At 39.4% G+C, this 9,495-nt stretch overlaps 1 protein-coding gene across 4 annotated transcripts in view; it reads right to left on the reverse strand.

Annotated features, from left to right (window-relative positions):
- Nucleotides 1–5,752: 5,752 nt before the first annotated feature.
- pax8 (paired box 8) overlaps nt 5,753–9,495 on the reverse strand; it is an 11,238-nt gene continuing 7,495 nt past the window's right edge. For 3 of the 4 annotated variants that reach the window (XM_036214583.1, XM_024298609.2, XM_036214582.1), the window contains 2 exons: nt 9,035–9,136; nt 7,669–7,968 (listed from right to left, as the gene is read on the reverse strand). In XM_036214583.1, coding sequence (XP_036070476.1) covers nt 7,787–7,968; nt 9,035–9,136 — 284 coding nt within the window. In that variant the 3' untranslated portion in view covers nt 7,669–7,786. Of the gene's footprint in view, nt 6,595–7,668; nt 7,969–9,034; nt 9,137–9,495 lie in introns of those variants that run through there. The other variant, XM_024298608.2, reaches the window with a different exon arrangement.

The following is a 9,495-nucleotide window of genomic DNA, read 5'->3' on the forward strand; positions in this document are numbered from 1 at the left end:
AAAAAAAAAAAAAAAAAAAACAGCAATGACTGAAATATTTCCAGCAGTGAAGGCGCAGGTTTGACGGTGAGAGGAGCTCTCAGGAGGAAGCTCTTCTCACATGGCCTGCAGACCATGACTCCTGCAGTGGTGGTGGCCTTGTTTATCCCCCGTGCCATCGCTCTCCTCCTCTCCAACAACGATAATGACCGGCCAGAGCAGCAGGGGCTGCATAAGCTCCTGGGTTCAGAGGGCATCCGTCCCAAGGAAGTGGCCTGTTTTTGTTCCATTTGCTCCACTCCATTCTGGAGCTTTGTGCAGCTCAGTCAGGCCTGGGTGGGTAATTAAAAAGGCAAGACCTCAAGTTGTAATCATTAGTGGCTTGTCTAAAACAGACCCTCGACAGGTCAATTCTTCTGCTCCCCCCCGCTCGTTTTTACATTGTGCTGCTCCGCTTCCTCACCGACTGGTTCCATTAAAGTCACAAAAAACACTTCCTGCTAACACATGATGTACTGTAAACAGCCACGATTATCCTCCTGCTGCAGCTAGCGCCTTGCACGCTCTAGTTGGTTCTTTTTACGTGTCATCTGCTCCAATACTTGACTTCTCCGACTGGAAAAAATATTCTTCCTGTCTCACCTGATGATCCTCTTTCCGTCTCGGTTTCTCTTTGCTGTTGCAGTAATGAGTCCTTCACTGTTGAGGGTCCTTGAGGTTTCTCAAGTTTTTGCCTTCCACAAGTCTTTTTTTTTTGTAAAAGTAAACAATATATATATATATATTTGCTTAAAATAAATCAAACACATTAAAAATTAGCATTTATTTATGCAGCTTTTCTAACAGTCAGACATTTTCATTTACTTAAACACTCCAAATAAGAATCTAGAGTTGGAAATTCCTCTCACAAGTGCCTTGCTTAAGGGCATTTCAACGCGTGACCTCTTTCTGCCCTCTCCTCTCAGCTCACCCACTCGTACACTGCTACCTGTAACAACACTCCTCAGGCGCAGACTCTGCTTGCAGGACAAACAGACCGGGCGGGACCTTGGAGTCAGAGCTTCACGGGTTAAACGCAGCATCTCCAATGGAGACAGAATGTTTGTGGACTAATCTGCTCCATCTTATCTCGGTCCGTCGTTCTAACTGTGGAGGAGTCTGCTGTTTGTTTTCCTCCTTTCCGAGTAACTTTTGATCCTTGGCGAATAAATATGCAAACTCTAATGCACATGTGTCACAGTCAAGGCCCGGAGGCCACATCCGGCCCTCCAGATCATTTCTTTTTATTGTTATTAATGGCCTGATGTTGTCATGCGCTTATTTCTAACTTCTATAAATTTGACAAAAAAATATCATGGAGAGTAAAATATTGAAAGTTATTTAATGTTTTAGTTGATTTATTCTGGAATAATATTCCTGCCTTTTTTTTTTATTCATAATTATGCTAAAAAGACGGTTTTAAAGTTTTTAAATTGTCACTCTGCTAGCTTTTTGGACTAATTTAACATTTACCAAGATTTTTTTAGTCTATTTTGAAATTTAGCTAATATTTCTGCTAAATGCTAACGTTTTGGCTAATTTAGACGTTTTTTTTTTAGTTTTTCAGGGTGTTTTTTATGGTTTAGCTAATATTTCAGCTACATGCTAGCTGTTTTGGCTAATTTAGGCTTTTTTGTGTCCATTTTGTAGTTTAGCTAATAATTCAACTTCCTGCAAGCTTTTTTTTGGCAAATTTAGGCTTTTTCAGTATTATAGGCTATTTTGAAGTTTAGCTAATTTTTCAGCTACATGCTAGCTTTTTGACTAACCTAAGTGTTTTTTTTTTTGTTTGTTTTCTTTTTTTTTGGCTAATTTGGCATCTAGCTAATATTTTAGATGGTTATCAGCTTTAGCATTTTAAGCTATTAGCTTTAGTGACTTTAGCAATCAATTTCAGTATCCCTAGTGGCCAAATTCAACTTACAGCATTCACACTAGCATTATCGCTGATATGTAGTTCATAATTATGTTAAAAAGTTACGCTTTTAAAGTTTAATTTTTTTTAGAGTATTCACTAAATGTTTATTCTGTTTGTTCATCAACCCTAAGGTGTGTTATGGATTTTGGCCCCCCTGCCTTAGTGTCATCAGAAAAATTAAAGGACATCCTGTAGGATTTTTGATCAATGATTCCTGTGTTCCCTTGCAATTTAGCTGCAACATTTGTTGCTTAAAAGTGTGGATTTTGTTGTAACGCCATTTAGAGATCCATCATTTTTGTTGATGATGTTATCTTGATAAAGGTGACAAATAAAGTGGTTTTGTAGAAAAACCAGATGGAGAAGATAACATGGCAGAAACCTAAAAAACTTTATAAACAAGCAAACATAAGAGTAAAACTGTTTAGCTAAAATGAACCAAAACTGAAAGGTTAAGAGATTTGAACAAGTAAAGCACCAGACTAAAGTCAAATCTTCAATTTCACCAAATGTGTTTAAAAAATTAACTGCACAAACCTCTCACATCAGTAAAGCACAAGGGTGGAGGAGGAGTAATTTGGACTACTGTTCATTCATTTTTCTTCTTTTATTTCTGAGGATTCTTACAGTAACCATGCCAACCACACTTTTCCCTTTCAAGTTTCCTTAAAAACCTTGTCATTTTGATGTCAAACCCAGCAGGAGTCAGCAAAAAAATGTCCAGATTCAGCTGCAGAAGATTATAAACAAAGCTTTGCACATATTAATGCACGAAAAAACAATCTGTGAGATTGTGTAAAATTCCTCCATAACTAAAAGGATTGGTGTGCAAAGCTTCTTTTTGATACGAAACGCTGAATGAAGTATTTGTCACTTATGTGTTTGACTTCTTCTGTGGCTGCAGGTCACCTCTCTCCCTGGGGGCAGTACCTGATACCTGAAAGATTTTATCCACCTTGCTGTGTGTGTGTGTAACCATGACTGTGTGTGTGAGTGCTTTGAAAGGTGCGTTTTTCTTGATGTCTCCCAGTCAACAGTAGCTTCCTGCCTTCAGGCTCTGTGTGTTGTTTAATGGGCCGCTCTGACACAGGGCACCTGCCTGTTCCAGCACAGAAACACTCTCTGTTTGACCACTTTGCTCTGTTTGACTGGCACATTTGTTCAGGAGCTTTATAGTAAAAGGTGGGGGAGATTGGATGGCTTCTTGAAATATGAGAGGTACCATCATCTGAAGTTCCCTCAGGTGTTCTCGGGTCTTTTTTATTGGTCTTTGATTGGGCTGTTTCAGCTTCTTTCTGTAGGATAAACATGACAAATAAATCAACACATTTCTAAATCTATTGTAGTTATAAAGAAGGCAAATCATAGGATCAAACGTTTTATTATTTATTCACATTAAAAGACAAACTTTTTTCTTTTTCTAAAGGTTCTTTTGGACTTTTTCCTCCTTAAAGCATAAACAGAACATTAATGTCTGCCCTCACTAGATGTCAAGTCTGTTTAAATTCAACCAGAAACAAATGGAAGCAAAACTAAACTCCAGTTTATGTCATTTAAGCACAAAGCTTTTCCTTTTGAAAAATCAAGTTTACGTGTGGGGGAAAAAAAAGCTTAAATATTCATTTTAAAATCTGAAAAATACAGAAAAAGAAGGCTATGCTTGCACATTTATCGGTAAGGAAGCAGCTATGTAAAACCACACACCTGTTTATTAGTTTTTGCATTCTGAAAAAAATAAAAAATAGTGATTATAGTGGGTTGTGATGCTGAACATATAAAAATATTGCAGTTAGAATTATAGTATATATCTCAGTTACTGGATTTTTCTTGGTAATATTAATGTAAAAATAGGATTTTGTGTCAAATTTGGCTAAATTTTCTTAAATAAACTAGAGATTTGTTTGAAAATTGATGATTTCAACTGCTTTTAAATTATTTTATGCTTAAAATGCTCCTTTAAGAAGAGCACTTCCATCTTGACATAACAAAACAATCAATTATGGATTGTGGGATTCTTTTGCTTAGCCTTTAAAAATGGATTTGCAATGTTTTGTGAAGAGGAAGATAGATTATAAAACATCCAAGCAGCTGATTATTGTGTAAAATAAGTTGCAATGTCAGAAAAGTCTAGTTTTAAATACACTCAAATGTCTAGAAATGGTTGAAAATTAGAGTTTGTGAGCTTCAAATTCACTATAAATCTTTTAATCTGAGCTGCAAACATCAGTGAAGAGTCAGTGCAAAAATCCTGATCCTCTCCTGTAAATCCAGACACTTCCGATTCACAATCTGTGTCTTCTTGGGAGCCAAAAAAAGGCCTGAAACAGGCGGGGACGCTGCAGCAGTGCAGCCATTCACAGTAACGGTGCTGCAGCTCATTTGGAAGGACAAATTCTGTCAGCCCACATAATACTTATTTGCAGACCTCAATTGCCTGGCCTGCATTTTGGACCCAGAGATAAGTGGAGAACTTTCCAGATGACTGGCGGAGGACAACCCCAACCCGTCATCCCTCTCATTGCCACACACTCCTCTGTTGCCTTTCTGGCAGGAATCTCTCCAGCGGCCCCTCATACTGTCTTTTGGGTTTGTCCTCATAATAGTACACACAAACACACTCTTACAGTAGATACACATTCTGCCTCACACACTCTGTTAGTATGTATCTGTGTTGAACCTAAGTCCTGGTCGCTCCATCCTGCCAGCTTTGTCTGCCCTCAGCTGTTCCGGCCCGTTGCCTGTATTGTGCTGCCGGGCTCATTACCAGAAGCACTGTGGCCCGAATCCTCCTCACTAATAGGCCCAAAGAGAGACAGAGAGAAGTTTTTTTTCTGCTGCAGCTTTTGTGCACACCAGGGTGCTTTCTTCTGAGCTCTCCTATAGCTGAAGCGTTAATGTTTAACGTTTGCTTAACATATTTCTCTGGATAAGGTTCACTTTGTTCCTCATGCTTGTGACACAACTTGAAAGCTGCTCGTGAATGCGCATGGATGTGCGCATTCCTTCATGCCTGACCAAGGACAGACATGAAGCCCATCAACTGGCTCTGCTGATGGGCTGTCTGGAGTGGGCAGGGCCTCCTGGACAACAATGAGATGAAATGGAGCTATTGTTTGAAGGTTACACGGCTTGGCTGCTTGTACATAGTGCAGGTGGGTGATCTGATCTTCACCGGTACAAAACGGATAATGAAGATGGCTGATGGGGACTTGGAGGAGAGTTTTTTTATACAACTGAAAATTGTTTGACCTGAATTTAAAAAAAAAATCAAGTTAAATCAAGTTTTTTTATATAAATTGGAAAATTAAATTGTAAAAAGCTTAAAAAAATATGACTTAAAAACAAAATATTATTATTTCCCTACATTTGGCTTGAAATAAATATTTTTTTCTCTAAAATACTAATTATTGTTACATTTTTGTGTTTTCAGAAAAACACAAAGTCAATTCCAAAGCTCAGCTTCATGTGCTGCAGACTGTCCATCATGCGCCACGCGCGCCAAACGTCTCCTCGCTGCGTCCTGCGCGCGCGCAGGCACCAGGTGGGCCGCGGCACCACCGAACCGTGGCCTCGTTAACGCGCTGCGGTAATGGGACCGCAAAGAGGGGCGAAATGATTGCAAATAAAACTACATGATGCAGAAAATAATAAAAATTAAAAAAAGGAAAAAGAAATTAGACAGATGCGCGCTTTTTCAGGATCATTGAGTGCGTCCTTTTAGAATGCTGAGAAGCGCAAAAATAGGTAAAGTCTCAGGTTAAGCACCATGCTCAATAATAATAATAATAACAATAAAAATAATCAATAGGAACATCATCAGTTTGTCATGCTTTAATTAAAATAATTCTTTAGAAATTCCATATTTACATCTGCAATAATATTAATAACAGCATAAGAAAAAATAGTAACATTTTTATTTTGATTTAATTTTTTTTATCAAACATCAGAACATCCGCATGACATTAACAAACTGTATTTTAAGCAAAAAAAAAAAAAAAAGTTCAAGCCTCAATTGCCCCCTTGCAACCTCCCTCACCCCCCATAAGCTAAAAACTGATTTACATTATGTACATGTTGAAAAGGATCATTTATTATCATTTTTGGGCCATTTACAGTTCTTTTTTGTTTCATTTAGTGAAGTTCTCTAACCCTCCTGCAGCAGACACTCAAACCTTTAAACATAAATCACAAACTTGATTTGGAAGCAGATGAAGATCAAGAAGAGAAGTTGATTTATAATGCAAATGTCTAAAACAATATATATAAAAAAAGATAAATGTAAACACAAAAGTCAGCAAAGTTGCATATCCTTATTTCTTCTGTCAGTGGAGTCAAGTTGAAAATGCACCAGAAAATAAAAGTCTTTGGCTAAAACTGCACGACACTGTAACACAACATCAGCAGGGGGATGTCATCGGTTCAGGAAGGACTTGTAAACGGGTCGGAGTCGCCCTGGTACGGACAAATGAACAGTGGATGACCAGCGGAGGAAAGATGATGTTCCTGGTTCAGTAGAGATCTTGGTCCAAATTCAAGTGTCCGTCGATGAAAGGCCTTTCCGTCCTGTCGCCGTGGAGACGGCAGACACTAGAGGTGGTCGTAGGCGGCTGCAGAAGGAGGACCTGTGCGGGAGGCCGAGCTGTAGTAGTATGGAGATCCTGCGGGGGAGATGGAGAAGATGGTAGAGCAGGACTTTTATTGTGAAACTCAATCCAATGAAAGTTTTTGGTGTTTTTAGTGTGTTTTTGTTGCATTTTTCTTGTGATAGATGACATATAAATAAAAGAAGATCAAAACAGTGTTTGAGTATGACATGTTCTGTGTGTTGAGTTCCCTTTTCTCTGTCTTGTTTTGTGCAGTTTTCTGTGGCTCCTCCTTGCTGCCCGACCCACTTCCTGTGGTTCCTGCTGGAGGAGTTCACACCTGCATCCTATCAGTTCATTTTGTTGTTTGCCTATTTAAGTTCTCTTGGTTTATGTCTCTGTGTTGAAGCGTTTGTGAATTTCTAGGTTTTCTTTGTCAGGTTATTCTGTACTTTTTCCATTAAAAGTATCTGATTTATCCTTCTGCATCCAAGCCTTCTCAACATTTGGGTTCATGAACTCTAGCCGTAACAGAGTATTTCTTTATTCAAACAAAAACCCACTCCTGCACTTTTTTTCTTACAAAAGTTGCCCTAAATTTACTTTTGATGTCAATAAAATTTATTGTAACACATTAGCTAAATAAGCCAAAAATGGAATCTGAGGAAGCAAAGCCTGAAAATCAGAATATATGCTAAAACTAAAAAGAAAATATCTCTTTATTTCAATCTATTGATTTGTTGGTTTTTGGTTACTCATATTTATTTTATCAACATCAGTCAATAAAGTATTACATTTAATACTAAGTGTAGCAGAAATTCAAAATCATTTTATTTTTGTTGTTTATCTACTTTTTTGTGCTCTTATAAAAGAACAATTAGAGTTTCTACCAAATAAAATCAATTTTAAAAAGTGACTAATCACACATAATTACCTAAATACGTGCTGAACTTTTTTCTTGGCCGCTCGGACCAGATTAGGTAATTACACAGAACCATTAACAGCATTTAAATGTGCATATGTGCGGCCAGTATGAATTTCCATGAGTTTTTGTGGAATAACATCAGCCTAAATTAAAATTGTTTGAAGCAAAAGCCGATTCTGCCTCATTACCATGTTTCTCCTCAGGTAAACAGTGCAGCACGTGTGACTGAAGCTGCTTGCTCTGTTTCCTGCAGTCACACTCAAATGTTTGACAATCACAAGGTCAGGAGAAGTGAGTCCTTCATAGTTCGCAGAAAACCTCATTGAACTTCGGCACGTTAATTTATTTATTTATTTTTATTTTGTTTTTACGGCTGAGGTCACTTTTGAGCTTTGAAACAGCAAAATGCCTTCGAGTAGCAGTTGGAATCTCACCCAGAATGCTGGAGTTGGTGAACCTCCAGGCTTCGCTGTAGGAGGTGTAGGGCGAGTGACTGTAGGACTGACCCGAGTAGTCTGCACCTGCTGCAACAATAAAAGAAATAAAAAATCTTAACTGTATCGATCACATTTGTGAAGAAATTTGCCGCTAAAAAGGCAGAGTTGAGTCGTGCCCTGCAGAGTGGAGCGGTTTGCCAGCATCTGCTCAGCCTGAGCTCATAATTCACCAGCGGTTAGTGCAGCATGTAAACCATTAATCTGCTGTGCAGGTGGATAGCTGAGGGTAAAATCCCTCAGCCCAGTGGTGCGTGCATACAGCCTCTACGCCCTCTTTTTCCAGCGCTCGTCCACTCCCATCATCCTTCAGTCCGTGCCCTTTGAAATGCCCTCTTCCTCCTTTCTCCGTCCTGCACTTCCTGCTTCTTCATCCTCCTCTTTTCTTGATGTGTCTCTTTTTTTTTTAAACATTCCAATATCTAATTGGTAATTATGTTGGCTGGAATGAATCCCTGAGCTCCCCACCTCCTCCTCCTCCTCTCAGTTCTACCCCCAAACTCGTGCACACGTACACACACACACCCTTTCGCTCAGTAATTGTGTATCAACGCTCTCCTCACAGCGATCCCACCAGAAAAATAATAAATCAGACCCTCTCATTTCGCGCTTCGGAGGGCAGACTTCAAATAAAAAAAGGCACACCGCGTGCACACACACACACACACACATACTGTTGTCACATGCAAACATCTTGACACATACAACACACACACATAACTGCCAGAAAGACTACGTTCAGACTTTGCATCCCTTCCCGCCCACCCCTGCAACTCCCTCCTGGGCCCCCTGGTTCCCATGGCGATATGTGGTCAGAGGTGTCTGGGTGGGGGGTGTGGGCAGCAGGGCGGAACCCCCAGCCTGTTCCCTGTATCCCTGGGGCCCGAGTGCGCCCGCGAGCACCACCGCACACACGGCTCGCAGACCTGGCAAGGCTACTGATTAACTCAGCCTGTCTCACTGTTAATCTACAAGCCTCCATCCAAGCCTCTCTTTTTCCCTTCCTGCTCTCACCCCCCCACTGCCTTAATCTGGGCCTGACTCATCCGTTGGCCACTGTTATTTTATTTGACATTTTTTTGGTCATATATCTTACCTGCCACCATGCCTGTGATGGCGGAGGAGGAGTATCCCGACTGGGCTGGGGAGGGGATGTGGGGCGGGTAACCTGGCAGGGTGGAGCTCATCATGTCCCGTCCTGAAAACACCGAAAATGTAATTATGTTTGTCATCAAATTAACATTAAAACTAAGTCATTTATTAGTTGTGATTTCAAACATGTTCACCTAAAAAACTTGTGTTGAAAAGACATTTTTTATAGAAATTGTATCCTTTTCTTGAATTTTTAAATATATTTGTAGTTTTATGTTATGATTTCAGGGATTGAAAGTACGGTGGCCCTGAAGTGCAATCAACAAATCATTTGATGCAAAAACATTTTAAAGACCATAATGACAATTTAAAAAGCCAAAAAATATATAATTAAAGAATACCCTATACATTTTAGGAGACAATAATATTTTAGAAATCAAAATGTAAAAAACATCTCAGAAAAGA

The sequence above is a fragment of the Oryzias melastigma genome, linkage group LG12, assembly GCF_002922805.2.
Source record: "Oryzias melastigma strain HK-1 linkage group LG12, ASM292280v2, whole genome shotgun sequence".
Taxonomy (NCBI): domain Eukaryota; kingdom Metazoa; phylum Chordata; class Actinopteri; order Beloniformes; family Adrianichthyidae; genus Oryzias; species Oryzias melastigma.